This window comes from Lutjanus erythropterus, chromosome 6 (assembly GCF_056507025.1).
Source record: "Lutjanus erythropterus isolate fLutEry1 chromosome 6, fLutEry1.hap2, whole genome shotgun sequence".
Taxonomy (NCBI): Eukaryota; Metazoa; Chordata; class Actinopteri; order Lutjaniformes; family Lutjanidae; genus Lutjanus; species Lutjanus erythropterus.
The window spans coordinates 3,817,766-3,843,808 of NC_139322.1; the positions used below are offsets into that span (position 1 = coordinate 3,817,766).

The window sequence follows — 26,043 nt, forward strand, 5'->3', positions numbered from 1 at the left end:
AGTTGAAATGTCTATAATAAATTCAAAATGTTGAGAATGAATTCATGAAAATGAATTTAAAAAATGATGCACATGACTGTGAGCCTTCACAAAGTGTGGACTTCTTATATCTTTCCCCTAACAAACACCCCATATTATAATAATAATTTAAAAACAAAAACAACTAAAAGTAACAATAAAAGTTATAAAAACTCAGCTAAAACTCAACATATTTAAACAATAAAACTAAACCGAAATGAGCAAAGCTAGTCTGAAAACTAACTGAAACTAAACTCAATTGAAAACAAAAGTTAATTTAAAGTTAAGTTAATTCAAAATTGGATGATCTGAAAACACTTCAGCATCAAACAAGTCACACAACAGCAAACACTTTAATGCCTGAATCATCGTTTTTAAATATTGAGAACTCACGTGCACAGAGATCTGTTCATTTCATTTCCACATCCCACTCTGTACAAATGCATTGTGTTACTTCTGTCCCCTCTGTAGTCAAACCTGGAGCCTCATCAGCAAACTTCTTCACGTTCAGGTGTCATCTGTACCTGAAACCCACCTGCAGGTCAGACAGGCCAAATGTTTGTTTAGCTGAAGTGTGACACATCCTCACGAAAATAGACGATCTCTGCTGTGAGGAACTGCCGTGTCTTCCTCGTTGGTGGAACAAGTTGTTCTGGGACACATTAGACTGCAGGAGCACAGCAGCGCCTGCAGAGATGCAGGAGAACAGAAAAAAGCCAAACACTCTGCAGCACTTTGACTCAAATGTTGTAGAGAAAACAGCATCAGACTCACATTTATTCCGCCTGAACTGACAGAAGACAGAGGAACAGGAAATCATCACGCTGGAAAATATGTACGATTTGTTTTTGCCAAAAGAATTTTGTTTATGGAAATTATTTTCAAAATAGTTGCAAATTAGTTTTCTGTTGACTGACTAATAATATGAGCCATGGCTTTGAGCCACACGCACACATCTACACACATGTAGGTCTATGTGTATCATGCACATGTGCATGTTTATATTCACTGTGGTTGAAGACACAGTTCAGGTTTCAACTCTGTTAGTGATGGAAGCACCTTATACCAATGTGATAACAACCATGACGTAGAAATAATGACCAAGTATTGCAAAATAATGGAAAAACTTTCTCAAAATAAGGACTTAGTGTGACAAAATAATGATTTAGTGTGACTCAATAATGAAAAATTTCCTCAAAATAGTGACAGTATCACAAAATTATGAAAAATGTCCTAAAAATATTAACTTAGTATCACAAACTAATGAGAAACGTCCTCAATATAGTAACTTAGTGTCACAAAATAAAGAAAAACATGCGAAAAATAGTAACTTCTCACAAAATAATGAAAAATGTCCTCAAACTAGTAACTTAGTATCACAAAGTAATGAGAAACCTTCTTAAAATAGTGACTTAGTATAACAAAGTAGTGACATAGTATCAAATAATAATGACTTAGTACAACAAAATAACAAGAAACTCACAAAATCACAAAATAATGACCTAATATTACAAAATAATGACTTGGTATCATACATTTTATTCAAAATAATGAGAATGTTTCTTAAAATAACTAAAGTCTTGAAATAGTGACTTAGTATCTCTAAATAAGGACTTATTGTGTCATAATAATGACTTAAGTCTCAAAATAATGAAAATCTAATGACTTTGTATCTCAAAATAATGAGAAATCTTTTCAAAATAATAAGAAACTTTCTAAAAATGACTTAGATACCTAGTAATTATTTAGAGATATAATATCATTATTTTGAGAAAGTTTTTCATTATAATGACTCAAAGAATCTCTTTTTTTATTTTTTATCACATTTCCAGATGAGCTCATGTTAGTAGACCTTCATTTTGTAAAGGAATGAATTCAGATGTATCAGTAAAGTTTCTTTACACACCAACACTGTTGGCTCTGTAATGCCACCTGGTGGTGAGTCTGTGTTCTTCAGCAAAAGTTCTGGGTTTGGATAAATTGTAAACAAATCACAAAAAAAGAACAAAACATTTTCAAATATATTTTATGTGTGAGACCTGTGTGTGTGTGTGTGTGTGTGTGTGTGTGTGTGTGTGTGTTAAATGACAACACCTTCAGCATTTTAATTTCAACATAAAAAAAACTTTACTTAATATTAAAAGCATACACACAACGAATGTCTTACAATTTCCTGACACACTCTAAATATTTACATCAGTTTCTGTACAGAGTCAACCAGACAAAAAAAAATCACAGAAAAACAGATGAGAAGATGGAAAAAAAAGAGGAAATATTACATCTAAAATAAAAACAGCACAGTTCAGATTCACCTGCTGAAACAGCCAAACAGTTATATAATGTGTTCAATCTACAGTATGTACACTGAAATCTAGAAGGTGTAAATGCAAACCACTTCCTGTCTGTTGGCCATAAAACCACGGGTCAGAGCTTCGACTCCCCACACTGGAAACATTTTGTATTGGTGCACTCGAGGTGCTGGTGATGTTTTTATCTGAACAGGATCAGAATTACTGCTCAGTTATTTTTGCTAAACAAACACTAATTAAATTAGATAGCACCAACATTCCTTTTTTATCATTTCTGTTAAAATTAAAAAAGTAAAAAGTATTTGGCATCTTCTAAACGGCACCAGAAGGAAGTTTTGCCGTGAGCTTATACTTACCAACCTTGAGACCTCAAAAGACTTGATTTACACCTGGTATTAAAATGTGATCTGTACCGGATAAGTTATCCAGATTCATGTACGGATTGCGTTTACACCAACATAAGAGCCGAACACAATAACCACCTACAGATGTGGTCCAGCAGATGTGAACACATTCTGATCACATGTAGGAACTACTTTCTCTCTGCAGTAGAATCTACCAGAACTACTTTATTTACTACTAGCAAGAAAGCAGTTCCTGCATGAAACTGTTCATAACAAGGCCTGCGGATTATCTGGAGTAACCGGATCAAGATTTTTGGAAAGAGACACTGGTTTAGAATTTGTGTTTTTTGAAAACTTTTTTTGGTGTGAAGGCAGATATCTCTAAAACTCTACAACTCACACCAAAATGATCTAGACGGATGAACAGCACTACAATCTTTAGGTGGAATTACGTATTTTTAATTTGAGGGTGAACTGTCATTTAAACCTCAATAAAACTCCACTTCTAATAATCTATGAACTATCCCTTTAATGACTCAGTTGACTGTCTGAATTTTGATCATGTCCTTAATTATGTTGAGATAATAAATGATCATGTTTAAGGTCCTTCAATCAGCCTGCAGAGCCTTTGATGATACAGCTGGTCAATATACACTTTAAACTAATTTAAACTCCAGCTGGGGGATCATGTGACCATGTGGTGTAATCAGATTACTGATTTGCAGGTCAACAGACTCTCTGGATTTAAAACAACAAAAAAAAAAGAAAAGCTTCTAGAGCATTTACATCCCAAGACTCAAGCAGACGATCACAGAGAGGACAGGAAGGACCGGAGGACACTGAGGAGGATCAGGAGGGGCGTGGCCTGTAGGAGAAGGGCAGAGCTCTTTAGCTTCACCTCCACAGGTAAGTGGTCGCTTACCTCCAGCGCCTGGCAGACAGAAGCAACAGAGCACAGAGTCAAACAACGAGTACGATTCCATCCACCTGAATTCTGAATTTAAACATTAAAAAAATGACAAAGCTTGCTGGATTTTTAAGATTTTCATATTTCCCATGCTGTCTGTTGACGATCTTATTTGAATTAACTTTATTAGAACTGTCACTGAAAGTTGCAGGTTCTCATCGTGCAGAAAGACTTAAACATGTAGTATAATTGTTGCCATTAAATCATATAATTTGAGGAATTCTTTTTACCTTTCCTATGAACAGTATCACTTTGAGAATTAATTTAACTTGTATTTTTCCCTTAAATATAATTTTATTTGGCGTGTGTGTGTGTGTGTGTCAACTTAATCAGAAGAAGCACTTCCATCTCCCATTAAGAGCATTAACTCTTTTTAGAAAAAGTATCAAGAAAAACATCTAAAACAAGGCTAAAACTGCAAAAGAAAAAAAAAAACATGAATGAAGCTAAAACAAAAACTTTTTTTGTGTCTATGAATATTCTGTGGGTGTTGAAAAATAAGTAAATTTTGTCAAAAATGCTGGCACTGGCTGTCAACTTTAATAAAAAAAACACAAAGAGTTAACATTCTGTAATGTGATGTCCTAATTTTCACATAAAAAGATGTTGATGGACACGTGGGGACGGTACATGTACAGCCCTTGGTTGGTCAGACAGACAGACAGACAGACAGACAGACAGACAGATAGATAGACACAGACAGACAGACAGACAGACAGACACAGACAGACAGACAGACAGACAGACAGACAGATAGATAGACAGACAGACAGACAGACAGACAGACAGACAGATAGATAGACACAGACAGACAGACAGACAGACAGACAGACAGACAGACCTTGGTCTTGGTGAGTTTGAACTCTTTGGGATAGTTGAAGACTTTTGCAGAGAATGCACTGATCCCCTTCAGGAACCGTTCCCCGTGTACCACGATCCTGCAGACACACACACACACACACACACACACAAACACAAAATGAAGACACAGTGTGAACTGAAATCTTTGCTCTTTTCTGTTTCCTCGTTCTTTTTATATGAAATCCTCTGTCCTTTCCCATCTCATCTTTCTTTCCTTGTGTCCTCCCCCCTTTTTTGCCTCCTGTCTTCCTTTTGTCTGTCAGTGTCTTGCCCTCATACACACACACACACACACATACACACACACGCCTACCTGTCATAAGCACAACTCGTCTGGTCGGAGGCGGTCGTGTCCACTTTGTCTCCGATCAGCCAGAAGAAATTTGGGTTGGTGAACAGTCTGATCTTTTTCTTGCTGGTTCGGGTCAGGTAGGCACAGCCGGCGTGGAAATCTCCCAGGAACATCACATTCTGCACACACGCACATGCACACACACACGCACATGCACACACGTACACACACACATGCACACACACACATCAGTATCACATCGTCATGCTCAAAGCATCATGTTAAAGATTAAACTCATGATAATCAAACTTTCCTGGAACACGATCATTAATACTAACTTAGAGTTAAATTACTTCACTCCATGTTTGGCTTGGATTTTATTTACTTACCTGCTTTTTAGTTAGTTACTTTTTATTTAGTTACCTAATTTTTAGTTACTTTTTATTTATTTATTGTACATGTATATAAACAGTCTGATTTTAACCTTTGCAAATGACACATATATGCACATTTCCACATTCTCTCTCTTTTTTTTTTTTTTTTTACTATATTTCCCCTCTGCATTGCAGTTTTTTTGTTTTTGTGTCAAGTTGAATTTTCCCTACAGGGGATCAATAAAGCATCTTATCTTATTTAGCCAAACCCTACAAACATTGAACAGTGTACTGCAGCTTTGTTGGACTCAAACCTGCATATTTAAAAATAAATGCAAAGACTGACTTGACTGTAAAGGGATAGTCCGTGTATTACTTACAGTAGATGGCGGTCGACACGCTCCCAGCAGGAGTACCACTGTAAGAAGCTTAGCAAAGTACTGCTGTGGACAGGGTCAGCAGCAAAATGTATTTTAGACACCTAAACAATTAATATTCTCCTGCTGCTTCTCCAAACTGGGGACATGTCGACCGCCATCTAATGCAGGTAAAACACCGACGATGGAGAAGCGCCTCATACTATCACACTTCAAAAAAACAATCCCTTTTAAAATAGACTTTGCAAGTGTCTCAAAGCTGTTTGGATTCACGTCTTGAACAAAAGAAAAGTTTGTCTCCAGATGGAGACAAACTGGAGAAAAAATAACAGAAACTCTGTATATTTTGAAATCAGTCCATGGTGCTGGTGAGATTCACTGCCGTGAACATAAACGAGAAGAAAAGTCTTGAAACGCTTTCACCGTCCAGTCTCTCTTCCTTTCCAATCCCATTTCCTCACCTGGTTGTTCCACTTCTTGCTGACTTCCTCGAAGACCTCGTAGAGTCGGTCGATCTCCTGGACGGCCTGATTGGGTTCAGTGTGCAGAGGAACCAAAATAAACTTCTTGATTGCTGCAGGACACGAAGGAGGAAGAAAGGGTAAAGAGTGAAAGTCAAGTCATTTATACACTGGATTGCATGATGAAGGTGGTTCTGTAACTGCTCATGGTGTAAGTGAGCTGAGCCTCTATTGTGCAGAGTTGCCAATAAATTTCATAGATATCCTTTCAAGCATCGCCAGTGAATTTTATTATTCACAAATTTAGATGCAGATTTATTCAGGAACATTTCCATCTTGCTCATTTTCACACATGCTAGGGTAATGCAGGATTACTACCCCAATTTCAAAAAAGTTGGGACGATGTGTAAAATGGAAATAGGAATAGAATGCAATGATAATAAATAATAACAAATAATTTTTGACTTGTATTCAGCTGAATACAGTCCAAAGACAAGATATATAATGATCACCTTTATTGTTTTTTGCAAATACTCTGAATTTGATGGCTACAACATGTTCCAAAAATGTTGGGACAGGAGCTGCAAAAGACTGAGAAAGTTGTCTAAAGCTAAAAAAAAACATTTAACAGGGAAACTTTGGCTACAGGTGACAGTTTCATGACTGGGTTTTAAAGGGGCATCTTCAAATAGCTCAGTCATTCACAAGCATGGAAAAACAATGTGAGCAAGTAGTGCATCAGTTTAAGAACAACATTTCAAAAATGCAGGAATTTAGGAATGTCACCATCTATAATCCATAATATCATTAAAAGATTCAAAGAATTTAGAAAAATCTCTGATAAGGGACAAGGCTGACAGCCAGAGCTCAGGAACACTTAAAAAAAAAACAGTAAACACAGTTTGTCTCTGCATCTACAAATGCAAGTTAAGACTCTACCATGCAAAGAGAAAGACATATATGAACAACATCCAGAAACACTGCAGACTTCTCTGGACCCGAGCTCATCTGAGATGGACTGACGCAAAGTGGAAAAGTGTTCTGTGGTCTGACGAGTCCACGTTTCAGACTGTTTTCACAAATGATGGACGTCGTGTCCTCCGGGCTAAAGAGGAAAAGGACCATCCAGATTGTTACCAGCACTAACTTCAAAAGACAGCAGCTGTGATGGTATGGGGGTGTGTTAGTGCCCGTGGCATCATGGGTACCTGTCACATCTGTGAAGGCCCCATTAATGCTGAAAGGTACATACAGGTTTTGGAGCTGCCATCCAGACGACGTCTTTTTCAGAGACGTCCCTGCTTATTTCATCGAGACACATTGTGGACGTGTTCCAGCAGCGTGTCTTCGTAGTAAAAGAGTTCAGGTACTAGACTGACCTGCCTGCAGTCCAGACCTGTCTCCCATTGAAAATGTGTGGTGCATTATGAAGCACAAAATACGACAACAGAGACTGCATGTGAGAAAGGAGCTTTAGTTCAGTTGTGTTTTGTGTCCACTGACCAGCTTTCTTGCTTTGGAACTCAACAGCGAACGGCTCTCTGATGAAGGACTGTGTCTTCTGGTACTGATGCTGACCCGTCACGTTCACAGTCTCTGTCCTGTTCGGAGGAGAGCACAGATTCAGATGAAGGAGAAGTCATAAAACAGAGGAATAAAAGTACTTTAACAAAAATTACAAACAATGTCTTTTCATGATTTGTCTTATTGTCATTTTTAGTTCTGTAATATGTTACATCCTACAGGTTGAGAGACTATCCAGATGTGTGCAGGTGTGTTTCTCCTCCGGGACACAGCGCTGTATCTTACCTGTAGATGAAGACGTACTGCTGCATGTTGTTGGCAGAGTTTCCCAGACTCTTACTGGCCACTGACCGGTAGGTGTAGTCATCATACCTCCTCAACACAACAAACAAACAAAGAGAAGCTCATGATTATTAAAAAACACAGCAGAACGGCAGCAGTCAGTACAGCAACGCGTCAGACAGCAAGCAATGATCTCTAAAACCTCCACTCTCAGCACCGTCCCACAAGGATTTGTAGTATTTTTGTGTGCGTTTATGTGTGATTTAAAAACACATTACCCATCTAGGTGACTATGACTGACTACATTTACATGCACACTAATTTTACATTATTATTCAAAATATGACAATATTCCAAAGTGCATACAGGTCATATAAACTGCCTATTTTTAATCTGGTCTTATTCCAAATTTAGCATTTTAATACTTTTAAGTACACTCAGCTGATAATGCTAACATCCTTTTACTCAAATGCAAAACATTTACTTGTAATGGACTATTTTTACATTTCTTTATTGCTAATTTTACATAAGTACCAGCCCTCAGTTAGCTCCCATATTAGTCTTTGCGTGTTTTCCCTTTTAATGACCTGTTTAACAAGAAGTTTCCCAAAGATCCACACATGCACAACAACAATGAAATCAAAACAAAAAGGTAGAAATCATGCTTTTTATCCCAGTAGTGCAGTCGCTGAAAACATGCCTGTTATTAACAGGTCGGCTGTTCTGCCTGCAGGGTTGCTGCTTCCAGGTTTCTCTGATATAATCGACCTGCAGAGCCAGAAAACCCCCACAGTTCTAGACGCAGCAGTTCCAGACCCACCGGTTTAGATATATGCATGAGCCAACATTTTTTAATGAAATGAAAATCACACGAGAGGGAATGCTGTTGGACCCAATATCATCATGGCTGTGGTTCGGTTACAGGCACGAGGCTGCATCGCAGCTGTGATGATATTCAGTCCAACAGCACGACCTCGAGTGTGATATTGCTTTTATACAACAGCTAAACTAGCGCCATTTACCAGTTAGCAGAAATAAGCAACAAGAGATTATGATTTCTTTGTTTACTTTGTTTATTTACTTGTTTATCTGGCTTTGCCAACACAAATAGTTCTGCAACTGGACTGGGACTGAGCTGTTGCCTGGCAACACATAAACATTAGCTTGCTAGCTACTTTGTGTAGGTCGACACGTCACCGCAGTACAGCTCCTCTTTATTTGTCCAGATGGATCCATAAAACTGCCTCCAGACTGTCTTCAGCTCGCTCTTTTTAAAAGAATGAATGTTGTGATCTGTTGAGGATTAACCCTCCCTCTATATGGTTCTGGGGTTACGTCTAAAACTGTGGGTCTGGAAGTGCGAGGGTTCTCCAGCCCTGCAGGGCGATGTTTCTAAACTTTCTCGAGAACCGCTCATCCAAACTATGTTGTGCCTCACACTCGATGCTGCACTTCACTCGACAAACACTTGCAGTGATTGGCTGTGATCAGTTTTTTCTATATCTGAGTATCAAAAGGATTGAATACAGGTACCGTTTGACTAGAGAAGTTTTGATACTACTTATTACTGAAGGAACTGAGTATTGATACCCAGCCCCAGTCCTCAGCAATACGTGTGAAATCGATCGGATGAACGGTTGTCGAGAAAATCAAGGCACAGGAATTCAGACAGACAGACAGACAGAGACTCCTTACATTTTAGTTAGATGTGGATTAGTGGTTCGTACCCTCAGAACGGTCCCAGTGACACCGACAAACATGCATTTGTTAGAAGAGCGCTTGCAAATCCTTCATGTTGCCTTTGGCTTAACCAGTTTGCTAAAACCTGACAACTAAGAGCAGACTGGAGTCAACCATCAGAGATTACAAATTAATTATTCACCAACATGTCAAACAGAGACAGAAAGAGTGAAATCGATTGTTCCCTATTAGAAATCACCAGAAAGAAAGAAGCTGCCTGCTGAACAAAGCATTGGGGTTAAATTGGGCCATTTCTAAGGTGGAGCCAGTGGTGTAAATACCACCATCATTAAATGTAGTGACTCAGACTTTACGTGGGAAATTATTTATCTGGTTTTTAGCAACAGTTGAATGAATAATAGATGAAGAGAAACATCCTCAAACTGGAAAATGGGTGTTGAAGGTTACTCTACCAGATTACTTGCGTTGAAAATTGTACCCCAGTAAAAGTACATATGAGTACTTCAGTAAGAGAAACCGACTTATCCCACATATCCAAAGTATTTATAACCACTTGTATTAAAGCTCCTCTAAAAACTGTTGACCTGTTGAACTGTTTGTTAACCACAAAACACCACAGAAAAATCTACACTGCTGATCAGAACACATCTGTGGCTGTACGTTCATAGCTGTGAAACCTCAGTGTAAACAGACCCGCTTCTATGAGAACGCAAAAATGTGCATTGCACCCTCAGCTGACATTTAACTAGCGAATGCCATGTGGCAGCTCACGTGTCCATATCTGTCCAAATTCATTTGTTTGGGAGTATATTCATTGTGCAACGTGCAGAGGGCTGAGTGGAGGTGAATATGGATCAGCAGGGGTTGTGATTACTGATTACTCTATAATGACAGCTCAGCAAACAGAAAGATTGACCTCAGGAAAGTGTGATCTAAACTCAGGTATTTACTATAATACTGATAGAACTTAAAGAAAAGTAAAGGAAACTGATTTGGTGATGATGTTATCAAACCAACGCTATTACAAACAAAAAATCTATTTTATTTCGGCTCTTACATTACAAGTTACAAGGTTCAAGTAAATAATTACACCACATAGTTTGCACTGTGATGTGTTTAAGGATAAAAAGAAAGTTGGAAAGGAAGATTTGATGAGCCCCGGTATCAGGACATCTCCTTCATAAAAATAAAAGCTCGTGTGCAGCGGTCTGTTATGGTCATACTGTAGCAGCCTGGTGTCGTTATCAGGAGATTCAGTGAAGACAAACACAATGAACAGCCGCGCATAATGCACTTCTCACAGGCTGCGGATTTATCAACATATCATGTCTCTTTTTACCGGTATGTGTGCAGATAGTGGACGATTTGAAATCTGAGCACTGAGGGTCACAAAAAGGAAAAGACAGGGGAAAAAAAGAAAAGATCAATCATGATCATTTCACAAACTGCTGCGAGAACGTGTTGTCGTTTTGACCAAAATATGATATTGGTCTTTGTAAATGTTTAAACTGAACTGTGTGTATAGGATGTAAAATTTAACTGATTATTTTTTTTAATTAATGAATTCATTTAATTAATTCTTGTTGGCTCAATCATGCCATCTACGAAAGCAGCTAAATCATCCAAACATAAAAAAAAAAATTCCCAATTTAACCCTTGGATATAATTTGGTGTTAACACTTTATTTAGGTAAATCTGCTTAGCTGACTCTCAACAAGGGCAGTTTCAACAGACAACAGACGATTTTCTGGCTTCAGCTGCTAACTGTCTAAATGAGAGAGTTAATGCAGGTACAAGTTTAGCCTCGTCAACTGTTTACATGTTATAGATTCAGGCTTTAACATGTAAATCAGTTGTGACATGATTAATCCTGCAAAGATTTGATTTCCTGCAAAGCTAAGCTGGTCGATGTCTGTGTGATGAATGCACAGAGCGCATAAACCTAAACTGTTACATGATAATGTAAAAATAATCAGAAAATGTCTACCTTTAAGACATTTTAACAAAACACTTGATCGATAAAACTGTTGACACTTTTCATCCAGTCTGATCTGTTGAGACAGCTCTGGTCGACAGTCGGCTGCAGAATTACTGTAACAGCGACCATCCCAAATAAAGTGTTATTTAATATCGCAGGCTGGCATCAGGATTAGTAAAGAGGATAAATAAAGGTGATTGGGATGATTAAACGTGATTAGATAATGTTCCACATGCTCATAAAATCCACTGTACCTGTCAGTTTCCCTGTTTGGAGGCAGACAGCAGACACATACAGGTAATGGTCACCATATTGTATTAATATACATGATGCAGTTACAGCACGGTTAGTATTACTGTCCGAGTACGTTCACTTTTAAATCCTTAGTAGACGATGTTTTGTCAACATTCACATGGTGAGAAATGAGAGACAGACTTCACAGTTGATGCTGTATCCTAAATCCCTAAAGAAGCATTTCATCAGTTAAAACAAATATTTTGTACTGTGATTTGTTCTCTTCTTAAAAATATCAAAAACAAAATGAGTTTCAGTCTGTTCTGGGTTATTGAAATGGTCAAACTCTGCACAAATATCAGCTACAACCAGCAAAGATACTGACAGAAGAATGCAAGTTTGGACAGAAGGATGTGAGAACGGTGATGGCGTGCTTCGTTGTGCAGACTCACTGATACAGATTATTGCTCAAATGAAGTTGGGAATGAAATGCAATGATTTGGAAAAACTTTTCAACCTATATTCAGTTGAATTCAGTACAAAGACAATATATTTAATCGTTTTTGTTTAACCAGAAACTGGTGATTTATCTCAATGTTCAAAGCCACCAGACTGCATTTACAGAAACAGTAATTTTATAATTGTATGAAACACTTAATTAAACTTATAAAACTCACCAAAACTATCTTGGTTTGCCTTTCCACTGTTCCAACAATCACCAGCTCTGGTTTGGTTGAAATAAACCCTTAATTCATAGAGTTAGAGCTGAAAATATTCTGGCTCTGCACACCGTTTCTCCCCGCTGCTTCTCTGACGTCTGACCTCTCCCTCGCTCCTATCCAGATATTTTCACATCAAACGCTGTGAATTACGAGTTTCGGTCGGCGAATTTTGTTTTGTTTCTGTCCAGTTTGAATGAAGTGTGTTTAACGATGAGAAAATTACCATTTCTGAGTGACAAATCACCTTTTTCTGGTTAAACAAAACATATTTTAGTTTTTTAAAAAAGGCCCTTCTCTGTAGGGATCCTTTCCATAATGTTGTCAGACACTTGGAATAAAAATCTGAGCCTCTCAGTGGCAGAACAAGCACTTTTAGTGGACAGACTTTGACTAGTTTACAGGTTACCCTTTAAAGGACTAGCCAATAGTTCCTGAAAACCTTTTGCTCGTTCCTACAGACTTGCAGAGGGACGCGGTGAGTTAATGAGTGCGACCTCCTTCAGCAGTTCTCACTGTACCTGTTGAGAGAAGCCAGCAGAGCGTTGATGGCTTGAGAATCCATCACCTCCTGCAGGAGACAGATGTCATAACGAGCAACAACCTGCACAGAGACAAAGACAGAGAGACGCAGATAGTCAGTCGGAGTTTAATCATCAGAGCACTGGATTTTAACCACATAAACTATAAAAATAACATTGTTTTCATCTTGTTTTAATAAGCTCTGCTGCAGAAACTGATATTGTAGATCAGTGATTCTCCGTTAGGAGGGCCCCAAAAGTCTCTGGGGGTCCCCAAGACTTTGTCTGCAGAGATTGTTTGAGTTTAAAAAAGACAAGTTTTTTTTAGTACTCTCTCAAAATAGCCCACAACTCTCTGACCTCTCAGCTCTGTGATAACAAATCATTATTATTCTTGTGGTAAGGATGAGTGAGTGTAAATCTACTCTGCTGGGTTGCTGAGTGAAAAATTGTTAATCTAGAAAAGAGACATTTACTCAGGGCGAAGGTTCTCAGAAAGGAAAGTACTGTAATCTTAATTTTTTTGATAGTAAAGCACATGAATCACTTAGTGTGTGATCATGTCCGGGCTCAACTTTTCTTCAGTACAAGGAAAAAGGTTGGACACCACTGTTGTAGGTCATCCATCTCATTACAGTCGACATTTAATCACTGTGAGTTGCAGAATTTTAGATATCGGCCGTCTGCCTTCTCTCCAGCACAATGGGACTAAATGGCACTCAGCTTGTGGTGATCAAAGCAACAAAATAAATGCTATTGAAAAATTAAAAAGCAGTGTCATTTTCCAAAAACCATGACCCGGTTACCCAAGATAATCCACAGGCCCTGTTGTGAGCAGTTTCATGTAGGAACTACTTTCTTTCTGGTAGAGAAGAAAGTAGGTTTTGATTTTTCATATGTGTTTTTTGGGGCACTTTGAGCAGCACAGGCTGAGTGCCATTTTGTCCCATTATATTGGAGAAAAAGCAGACACCTCTACATCTGATATCTCCAAAACTCTGTAACTCACACCAACAAAATCTAGATGGATAAACAACACTACAGGCCAGAGGAGAAATATGTTTTTGATTTTTTTTTTTTTTGGATGAACTGTTCCTTTAAGATTTAAGATAGGAAGATTCAGTAATATGGCAGCAGGGGATACTTATTTATCACAGAATATGTTTCAGCTTTTCAGATAGCAGCAGAAAACACACACACTATGATAGACAGTGCGTGTGTGCAGGTGTGTGTGTCCTACCCGTGTCAAAGTGTGCAACACTCTGTAGTTTGAGGCTTTCGCCGAGTCAAATTTCTGCACATTGAAGGCGCAGATCTCTAATCCCGAAGCCGACGACCCTCCAAACAAGAGGGTGAGGCAAGAGAAGAGGAGGAGGAGGAGAGGAAGATGAGGAGAGCGCCACCCCATGGTTGGACTGAGGAGAAAACAAAAGACAAGTTCATTAATTTGAAATCTGTACAGAAGTACAACAGTAAAATCCTGCTTTTACATTGATGCACAAGTCAAAGTCACTGAATGCGTGAAAGTAGAAGAGTCACAGAGAATATTTTACTGCATTAAGTACTTTTATTTTTAATATTTTAAAGTTTCTCTCTGAATATTTCCTCCACAACTACCCGCTGTACATAAAATATAGATAAATGCAGCTTTAAGTGTTTTGGTTGGTAAACTGCAGGCCCTCAGGTGAACTTTGCTTTTGATTCTTTCTTTCATGTTTTGTTGCTTGTTTTTAATAAAGTTTCACTGAATGCATGAACAACACCCAGCAGGGATAAAGACCACGCCCACTACCCGCCACAGGTAATAGGTGCTGCCGGCGGGCCGAAAGACTGACTCTGCATTTTAAAGGACAACAGATCAGATCAGTCAGCATTAATGGAGCAACACGGCGCAGTTTGAGGGTTTTATGTTTTTATTTTAGATGGGACACCTGAGGTGAAGATGGGAAAGGGAGGACGACATGCAGCAAAGGGCTGTAAGCAGGGGATGAACCCAACCAAAACCAAGAACATGTTAGACCATCTCTAAACACTTTCTGACTTCCTGTCTGCTGCTCTCAGCTCCAAGCCCATTGGTTCCTGCTGAAGACTCAGCACAGGTCCTGACCTGGGGTGGATGTGGAGGAGTACCATTGGGTTGCAGTTGCCACCTCTAAAACATGCCCAACTATCCCAGCTGCCAACCCAGAAAGTTCTAGTTCAAAATATATACATGAAAAGTTGGGATGGACGGAAACTCTGAAGCTCTGAGGACTGAGTGTCAGTGAATGCAGCAAGAGATTCCGCTCTGACTCACATAATTTAATGATCCATCCTGGACACATTTTAGGTGATGGAAAGTGTCTTTGCTCTGTAGACCCTTTTAACAGTTGCACATGTCATTGCTCTCAGTCTGGTTGTAGGTCTTTTCAGTGGGGTCCAGGTGCATTTTGTTCCTGACTAATTCTCATTTGCTAATTCGTCTGGCAATGGATGGGAACTGATAAGACTTTACTGATACCAGGAAGCTGTGATAGTTCACTTAGCAGAGCATGTGCACCGTGCACATGTATTCCAGCCTGTGGCCCTTTGCTGCATGTCACCCCCCAAATCTAAACTGGATTAAATGAGAGAATATTAGCACAGCATTCATTTTCATTAAGGATTTCTTAGTCACAGAAAAGATCTGCTCAACCTGCCTGTGTGGTAATGATATTATTATAACTGTAACAAGCATGCTGCTCAGTTAGGACATCAACCACATGGCACTCCTGGAATTTAAAGGTAGAATCAGAAGAAGAAGAAAGAAGAAGAAAACGCACCAGAAAGAAAGTCGATTGTTCAGTGTTATTCCCAGGAGGCAAATGCTAACAGTAAAAACCCAAACTGTCCCAAGCAAAACAAAATAATGAGAAAACACAGAAACACATGCAGAGGGCTGCAGATACAGACACCACTGCACTTCTTCTTCTAGAGGGTCATACGTGATGACTGAAAGGGATTATGCCTTTAAGCCCGTGTTGCGTAGAAACATGTTTCAGCCTTGAAATCATCATTTTACAGACGTTACAACAACCACTGCTGTGATCCTTCTTTGTGAAATTAAGCCATGGGTTGGACCATTTCCGACATGACTCCTTTTTTTCTGAAATTTGTCCAGCAGTATGAGTAGACATGACTTTGACATCATTGTTTCGCAACGCACAACTGTCAGAAAAAACATCCTGGCATTGGTAAAAGGAATCGATTGGCTCAGAGGCGTACGATTCTGATCAATCAGATAATTTGGAACCGGTTCTTAATTTTTATCCCCACTGATAACAGGCCACAGCCTCTGTGGCACTGACATGAAAGTGCAGTAGCAGAGAAAAAACAGTCCCAAATAATCAGCATATTTTGTCTTTAGAGAGAAACAGAAAGGCACGGAGCTGCAGAGATGATATCAAATTTGACATGATCTTGTTTACAGCAATAAAAGCCCTGCTGGAACACATTTATGTATGTGTGTGTGAGACCCAACACACATCAGCAGGAAAATAAGGCTTTTCTTTATATTTATGTCCGTGTGTGTCTGTGTGTGTGTGTGTGTGTGTGTGTGTGTGTGTGTGTGTGTGTGTGTGTGTGTGTGTGTGTGTGTGTGTGTGTGTGTGTGCAGAGTCAACAGAAACCCATTGAACACTGTGTTCAAAGACTTGCAGGCTTTATAGAGGTTTGCATGCTGTTTGACTCCTCGGACTATTGAAGTCGCCTCTGAAACGGTTCAAAATCCTCCCTGAGCTCATCCCACACACTCACTGACTCACTTTATCATCACATTCCTGCGAATGTTTACAGTCAGTAAGTACAAAGGATGCCACTTTATGTGTCTTAATTGTATGTGTCAGTCATATATAACCAACTATATACCACAAGAGAATCTAGAAAAACCTGTCTGCAGTGTTTGTGTGAAATCACCTGTAAATTTCTGGCAGGACATTTTGAGTTGACTGAGATTGTTATCGGTGACAGTGTCGGCGCGGGAAGGTTTTATTTCTCACACAGGCAGGTGTGCAGTAAAGACCAATAATTAGAAAAGGATGCAAATTCAAAGATAAAAAAGATGATAAAGATTTTACAAAAATGCATGGTGCATTCCTTTAAAACTTTTCTTAAGAAACAGGAATTCTTCTGTGTAGGACGTCTGCTTTGTTATAGCTGTATTGTTGCCCAGGTAGAAACAGTCCACTTTTGGAGTAATAGGTTTTTAAACACGCTGTGTAGTGCCAGAGACGGTTTGTGATAAATTAAAAGGAAAACAAAAAGTCAGGAGCAGTACAGGAGAATCATGACCCAGGGGGAAGGTCAGGAGGTTTATTCATTCATTCAGCCATACTGTGTACAGTTAAAAATTAAAATAAAATTAACAAAGTGTCTGTTTTCTTCCACACAGATGCACCTCATGAGGACATGAAACCAAACGTGACACAACACAGTGAGTCAGTCCTCAGTGACCCTTCAGAGAACAATATGACACACCAAGTTGGTTTCACAAACAGGTGAACTGTCCTCAAACAGGTAGAGGAGAGTCGCTGGAAAACTACATGACCGATTCAGTCTGTCCACAACAGACCGCAGCCTGAAATGGACGGAAACGTTCAACACTGCTGCCTGAGGGGGAGGAGAGCTGAGAGAGAATCACAGCAGGAAGGAAAACTCGACTAAATATTAACTTCACCTCCTCTGTAACTGTTGGTGAACTTTAACAACTTTCTTTCACAGTAAAGCAGTCTGTGTGTGTGTCTATGTGTGTGTGTGTGTGTGTGTGTGTGTGTGTGTGTGTGTGTGTCTGTGTGTGAGTGTGTGTGTGTGTGTGTGTGTGTGTGTGTGTGTGTGTGTGTGTGTGTGTGTGTGAGAGAGAGAGAGAGAGACAAGTTGAGTGGTTTGACTGGTCTGATGGGGGTGTGTGAGCATGTTCAGACCTGAGGCACCGACAGAGAGAGAGAGAGAGAGAGAGAGAGAGAGAGAGAGAGAGAGAGAGAGAGAGAGAGAGAGAGAGAGAGAGAGACTCCTGGTCCAGCAGTGAATGCACTGAGACAAAAGAGCTTTTTATGCCATTTAAAATAAAATATTACAAAACACACATCTCAACTGATCCCGCCCTTCTTAGTTACTGTTGCTACACCAGCCAAGCTCTCCACACTGCACATAATGCAGTTTAAAGTGACGATGGTGGCAGCCATCATTTCTACTCATTTCTAGCTGATGGCTGCAGATTTTGTCGGCTAAAATGACTCTTGCTAACGGATCTTGTGGCTAGCTAATGCAAGCTAATGCTAATTCCTTTATCTATTTCACAATTTTACCTTTATTTAACGAGGAAGTCCCATTGAGACCTGATATATTACACAAAAATCCACAATAAATCCCTTAAATCCATCAATGGAAACAAATAAATCTCATTTTAGATCTTTTTGTAGATTGCTCCATGCCCATGGTGAACCATAGGCAAGGATACAGAGGGAGGATGGAAGTTTGCTCAGTATTTATTGAAGATTGAGAGATGCTCGGTACACTGCATCAAAGCTTAGCAGTTAATAGAGTATTTCAACATGCTCCTCATATTCTTACAGCACATTCACCCTGTGTGTAACTCAAAAAATAGGGTTAGGGTTAGACCACACCAGCCCACATCCTTCTCCTCCTCCTCAAACCTCCCACATAAAAAAAAATGCCAATTTACCCCGTGGGAATGAGCTCTGATTTTGGCGAATGCAGTGGTATCTAACACAAGTTTGCACAGACGTAATGTTACTGCAGGTGGTAAGTTAGCATCAGTCAGCTGGACATGCTTCCATGTTGGCAGCTGAAGTTAGAGCAGGTAAAGACAAAGTTTAATCAGTTCCTCGCATGTCTGCAAAAAGACAAAAAAAAAAAAAGGAGCCTCATGCATGCTGCTTCAACACGGAGAGAAATGCAAAGCTTGACCTGCCTAACTGCTGATCTTTGACAGTTTCTGTTTGGAGGAGAGGCAAAGCAAAGGTTCAGTTAAGAGTTTGGACTCATTTGGACCCCAGTCACCTGAACCTCAGCTTGTTCTCAGGGCTGCAGTCAGCTAAAACATGGGGGCTAACACCAGGATGCTGAAGACTGGCACTGCTCAGAGGCTGCACCCCCACAAACACCCGGTAAACAACACAGTTCATTCTGCACAAAGTAATTTAGGATGTAAGATGTTGCCTATATCATGGTTATTGTGTCTACTATCTTTGTATATGCACGCTTATATTACACTTACACTGTTTGTTTCTATTACGTGCCTGTTTAAAGTTTTCTTAAAACTCTTAGATTTTGCTGCGATCCTGTTTCAGCTCCTTTATCTGTATCTGTTTTTAGAAAGGGGAGGAGTCACAGCAGGAACACATTTCCCTGCCATTGTCCTGATAAATAAAGCTTGAACAGATCCTGATGAAGTACAGACTCAGTGACCGCAGTCGAGCCACAGGGAGAGGACGACACAGGAGGAAAGAGTCTGTGGTCGCTGCCTGACAGGTGAGGTAGAGACAGGAGACGCACTTCCTCTTATTCTGAACTTCTCTTTAGCTGTGCAGTATACACATGATTAAACACACACTTTTTTTTAATTTAGTTAGCTATTTTATCTTAATGAATTAACTATAATTAATAATAACTATAAATATAATTAACTATTAACTATATTTTTTCTTTTTCTTTCACTCATCTCATTATTAAATTGTATTATCTTTTGCACTGACAGAGAGAGAACCTGTTTATTGTGACCCTTTTCTCCAAATTCATATTCGTCCTCTAAGTAAAACTGCAAACATCATCTAAAATGTTATTATGGTAATAAAATGAAGACAAGCAAAAGACTAGCTTGCATTATTAATAAGATCATCTTAATAATGGTTAGAATTTTAATGTACTTGTAATAATGTTGAGGTTTGGACTCCAGGTCATTGAGACAAATCAAACAATCAGTTCATTAATGGGGAAAATAATAAGCAGATTATTCCATAATAAAAATAATAAATAGTTCAAAATGACTAAAATCCTACTTTTACATGAATGCATAAGTCATAATCATCCAATGACATCAGGCAGAACACTAAAAGAATGAGTGCCTTTACTTTTTGAGTACTTTTTCCTGATTATAATTAGATATTTTTACTTTAAAGGAGCCATGCGTAGCAAAAACGAGTCCTGCAGTCCAAACAGCGAGTTGGAACCACTGAGGATAAATTTAATAAGGCAGGCTGCAGGATCACTGCAGACGAGCTCAACGTCATAAATTGACAGCAACAAGCAACAACAGGTCCTCCACTGTTTATAACTCTGTCAGTTGTGTGTAAATGTAAAGTTAAGGCTGTTAACCTGAAAACAAAAGCTGTGAAAATACACACTCTGGACTGTGAGTACCTGTCTCGCTGCCTGCCAGGCCGGTTCGAAATATCTATTCTTTCTAGAAGATTATTAATGATTTTTGAAGACTCACTGACAGACATTTACTCATTCAGCAAACATTCTGCATTAATTTGAACTCTGGTTTATGTGCAACAGGCGAACAGAGACAGTTATTACGGCCTGGAATAGAAATTTCACAGGAGGAGTTTTCAACTCAACATGTTTCCTTAATCTCTGATGACATATCATGGTCATTTTATGATTTATTACAGTAAATATTTTACTTTTTCACTTTTAACAGTATTTTTACAGTGTGGTTTAACTTCCTAAGGATCTGCGCACTTCCTCCACCACTGCTGATCTGCGTGGAGTCACATGACCGATCAATAATCAAAGTTGAAACAGCCTGAACTGAAGCTTACACTTTGCCCACACCTTGTGCGTCCTCTACGCTAGAAGGTGTCTTGTACTTTGACTGCAGACATTCCTGCAGCTGCAGGAAACTATGTCAACAGTCATGAGCAGTTAAGATGTTTTCACTCACTGAAGGAGCTGCAGAAATAAGGAACAGGCTGATGACCAGTTTAACATGCAGCCAGGTTAGTTAACATATACACACACAGAAACACACACAGACACACAGTCAGTGAGTGTTACAGTCAGTCCAGCTGTGTCGGTTGTGTCTGTTTCAGGCATCTCAGCCCCTCCCAGGCCTGGAGGTGGTGGGACCAGTAGAGTGACTTCTGCTCAAACCTAAACACTCCCTAAACACAGCGGCAGTCTGATTCTACACACACCAGAGAGAACAACAAGCCACCAAATATGGTTGCCAAAAGGACATTCTTGGTGGCCCAAATGTAAACTTATGTAAAAACAACACAGAAAAGCCAATTTAACACAGTCTTCTTTAGCTGTTGTCGACTTTTCCCATAATAATGATGTGGCGTTTCTGATTAAAAACAAGCTCGAGTTCTCGGCTAACTGATGAAACTGGGCTCACACTCTGCTGTACATTACATCCTTAGATGTGTCACAGTCTCGACACTTAAATCCCTGCTTACATTCAGCCTTTTGTGTTTCTGGTTCTTCTGTAAGGATTGTTGTAGCAGTTTAAGAAGGCTCAGTAAACTCAGACATCACTAGTCACGACATATCTGTAGTTAGCCGGTGACAAATGCAGTTTGCCGTTTTAAGAGAATGTAGAACGAAAAGGTGCGAAGGAATTGGGATGTTTGTGGAACTGTAATGTCATGTTGGCGAAGGCCGGTAGCATGGGGATAAAAGTTAGTGGCCACAGAGTCACATTTTGTGGCCACGGGCATTCAAGCCCTTGTTAATGTCAAACCCTGCACGCATTTACCAAAACCCCAACGCCAGGAAACTTGTGAGGCTCATTATTGCACTGCATTCTGTTTTTATTCAAATTTTACACAACGTCCCCGCTTTGATAAAAATTTTATGGTCAGAGATCAAAGGTCACAGTGACACGCCACATGGTTTGTTACACAGAACCATCTGGGAAGTCCTCCTTAGAAACTGTTTGGAAAAGGGCGGACACTTGGACAACGTCTATCACAGGCTGACTCCAACCAGTCGGATCAAACTCTTGCTGAAGTGCGTCAGGAGAAAAGTGAAAGCATCATTTTCCATGGAGAACAAGCCTTCAGTGTCGTTCTTTGCTCTTCTTTCAACAAAGAAATACTCTCCAGTTCTGATATAACTGATGCCATCACACCGCCTATGCTAACATCTTAAGGAGCCGCCATTGTTTGTTCGAGATGGGCCCTGCTTCCACGCCTGTAGCTGCCAGGAGTCCCTCCTACGATGCTGATGGGTTGCACCACTTTTGGTGCAGATAACTTGAAGCCAGGCAAAATGGATTCTCGCATGCTCTTGTGAATTTAGCTTCAGGAATATCAGCTGACTTTCTGAATATGAATTTTTTTGTGGGGGTCACCACACCAACCTGATTATTCCAGTGGGTCACAACTCACTTCAAATTAACCCGAAACGTGTGCAGGAGCTGTGAACATACTTACTGTCTGCTCTCGTACGTTTTAACGAGTGAGATAAAGCAACACAGCAGCACAATCATAAATCTTGTTGAAACCTCTGTTGTGTAACACACGAAATCTGATTTTGCTATCACTGCTCGAGCTGCCTGTCATTTCAACACGGTGAACATTCAGGAGTTACAGTCCTGACTAAAGGACAGTCTCATGTGACCTGCTGCTGGTTCAAGCCCAGCAGATCCTCTCACCAAAGCCGTTTCCACCAAACAGTCCAGTTTAGTTTAGTTCTTACAGTCTGTTCACACTACTCACTTGAGCGGTGTGTGACGGCACCACACAAGCTGCTCTTCTGCTGCACGGCAGCTGCTGAAAGTCCTATCTTTGCATCCTATCTAACAGCTGTTTTCTGAAGGCAATCGGTGATTTTACCCCTCGTTCAGAGACGGAGGGAGGGAGGGATGGATAGAGGGAGAAGTGAAAAGAGATGCAGGCAATGAAACTGTAGTGAGAGGTGTCCTGTTGCTGATATAATGTCGATATGACTGTCAACAGATCATTTCTAAAGTGTATTTCTGCAGAGACAAGCCTCCAAATCTCTGGATGAAGCGTGGCTGCAGGCTGGCCTGACAGAGCAGCGCTGCACGCACAGGCTGTGTGGGCGCTCGAACCTGTTAATATGGGTGCCAAAATGAACAAGGAACGCCATGCACACCCGCTACTCAAGCATGTAGTGTGAACCAGCTGTTACTCATTACAGAACGGACAGTCACAGTGGATGAAAGGCTGAAAGAGATGGACAGGATAGAGGCGGATGATTAAAAAAAAGAGAAGACACGCTAAAATTAATAATAGTGATAGTTTGGATTTACCAAAGTCACAAAATAATACAAAACAAATAGGCAACCGGTGTCAAACAGAGCAATATAACAGTTTCCTGTCCAGAAAGGCTGTCTGAGGGCAAATTAAAGTGGCAAAACACTGACTATGGATAAATATCCCACCTCAAAAAATCCGAACTACCCCTTTAATGTCTGTTTTGAATATTTAAACATCATGCATAGTCTCCGCTTGAGAATCTACATGTATGTTTTAGGGTTGTGTAGTGATACGTACAGCACAATACAATTCAACATACTGCGATACTGTAAGCAAATTGATATACTACTTTTTTTAAAATCTAATTTTAGGAAAACTGTCAAAGCATAAAGAACACACCGCCATGTGCATAAAACCTGAGTTATAAACTTTACTTTTTTATACAATCCGAAGAGTAAAGACAGATGAAAACACTGATATCTAGCAGCCAGGGGTTTAAACACAACACAAAATGAACCACTGCCAAAAATCTTTGCACAGATCACAATATTATAGTGAATAGCTTCTTAAACTGTGTTTGAGCCTTGTACTGATTGAACAAAGAATGATTTGTTGACAGAAAAATAATCAGCAAACTACTTTGATAATTGTTTAAGTCATTTCTCAAGTTCGACCTGCTTTTATTTATTAACTGATGATAAATCTATTATATTTGGATTTTGGACTATTAGTCAGACAACAAAAGCAGTCTTGGGGCTTTTTTCACTATTATGACACTTTACAGACTTGTTAATCAATTACTTGAGACATAAATCAGTAGATTAATTGATTATGGAATAATAAAATGAATTGTGAGTTGCAACATAGTTTTGTTTTAAACTTAAGTTTGCAAAAATACCAAACATCTCAAGCTGAATTCAGGGGGAAATGTGTATCAGATAACGTGAAACACATCTCCAATAATAAAGACTGAAATATAATTAACATACAAGAATTTCACAGGTGAATAAAGCCATGAAAAATAACACTAAAAGCACACAAAAGTAAAAATAAATAAATAAAATATATCTGTTATACAAAACAAACACACACACCAGTCAGACACAAGTTAATCTGGGTCACACACTGACACACACTTCACTCTCACACTCTCAACTCTTAAAACTTTTAAACTTTAAACCAAGACACACTGAGGAGGCCCAGCAGCTCTTACTGGTCCAGTCCCAGTCCAGAGTGCTGGTGTTGCTGGCTTTCTTACCTTTACAGGTGAGCGGAGGATCGACTGTGAGTCTTTGCTGGTGGAACTTTGTTGAAGTACCTGCTGCTGATCTTCCTGCAGGGTGGAGGCTCTTAGCTGCTGATGTCACTGTAGCACCTTCCTGGTGGTGTCAGGTTGGCCACGCCCTCCAACACTGCTGCATTCAAGGCCTGTGGGAAAGACAAGAAATTTACATTTCATCCATAAACGTTCTTTCAGTTAAATACAGAAAAAGAACAAGACGGAAGATTCTACTGATCCCTCTAGAGAAGTCAGGATTTGTGTTTCCTTTTCTGAGAAAAATTACATATATTAAAGAGGAAACGGGTGTAAATACAAAGGAAATGATTAATTTCTATAATCTAATGTCACATAATGCTGCTTTTGTGTTTTATAAGTAGAAGTGGAAGAACAGGGTAACGCCTGGTTGCTCAACAATAAACTCCAGTTTAAACATGTCCACCAAAAAACACAATATTTCATAATCATATGCTATAAGCAGTGGTGGACAAAGTACTCAACCCCAGTACTTGAGTCAAAGTATAGTTACTCCTGGTCAAATATTACTCAACTACAAGTGAAAGTCGCTCAGTCACAATTTTACTTGAGTTAAAGTACTAGAGTACTTGGTTTTAAAAATACTTAAGTATTCAAAAGTACATGTTTTTTAAAAAATACTTAAATATTCAAAAGTACAAATTACAAAGTACATTTTCTAATACCAATACATGCTGTATTGTTTTCATGATGCATTTACAGAAGCTTGTAACTCTCTGAAACCATCTAATGAAGCACTGACCTGCTGTAGATCCACTCTGCTACACAAAGTCTATAGAAACACCTATAAAAACTTCAGCATAGAAATACAATCAAAAACAAAAAGGACAGCTGTTGTCATTTTCTGATGTAACTGTATTAAAATCACTGCATAAAAGCAGATTGAAGTATATATATATATATATATATATATATATATATATATATATATATATATATATATATATATATATATATATATATAACTTTTTTTAAAGTCAACTTGGCATGTTGGGGCTTTAGGAGACATGGACCTTAATTGTGAGGATTTGCTGTTTTTCTTTGTCTTTTAAAAATAAACACAGGGGCAGTCTTGAAATTTTATTTTTGTATGTGTGTTTCACAAATGAAGAATCCCTGAATCTTTAAATCTTTGTCTTTATTATTATTCTACATTTAGAAAGATTTCTGTCAGAAAAGGCAATACATGTATTATAATTCACATACATATTCATAAGCTGTATTACATCTATGGAAAGGGCCTTCTGTCAGAAAGTCCTGAGGCCAAACTACTTCCCTGTAGCATCAGCGCTGAGGGGGGGTCCTGACTGCAGGTGGGGTTGCATGAAAAGGTAAGACCCCTCCCACAATGAGCAGAAGTGAAAGCTAATTGGTCGATTGTTCCACTGCAACACTGACAAGCAGCAGAAGTGCCAGCATTCAAAATACATTTAATTAGGTCAAAGTTGTTTTGAATATAAGTTTCTATTATATTAGTTGAGTACAGTACAGATTTATATCTTGTATCTCTTAATAAAAAAGATATATTTAAAATATATTTATGCTTTTAATTAGTGCA

The 26,043-nt window shown here is 39.1% G+C and overlaps 1 protein-coding gene across 4 annotated transcripts; it reads right to left on the reverse strand.

The window, feature by feature from the left end:
• Positions 1–2,499: 2,499 nt before the first annotated feature.
• Positions 2,500–24,528, reverse strand: LOC146324676 (deoxyribonuclease gamma-like). Of its 4 annotated transcripts, none has more exons than XM_084720279.1 (10): positions 24,429–24,528; positions 14,203–14,377; positions 12,963–13,045; positions 11,743–11,754; positions 7,813–7,899; positions 7,507–7,604; positions 6,004–6,116; positions 4,813–4,970; positions 4,480–4,576; positions 2,500–3,602 (listed from the first exon to the last, which is right to left on the reverse strand). In XM_084720279.1, the coding sequence occupies exons 2-10, from the start codon at positions 14,368–14,370 to the stop codon at positions 3,480–3,482; spliced, it is 939 nt and encodes a 312-aa protein (XP_084576405.1). In that variant the 5' UTR covers positions 14,371–14,377; positions 24,429–24,528; the 3' UTR covers positions 2,500–3,479. The 4 variants fall into 4 exon arrangements, with proteins under 4 accessions (XP_084576405.1, XP_084576403.1, XP_084576407.1 ...); XM_084720277.1 differs by having other exon boundaries at positions 7,813–7,902; XM_084720281.1 differs by lacking the exon at positions 11,743–11,754.
• Positions 24,529–26,043: the final 1,515 nt, after the last annotated feature.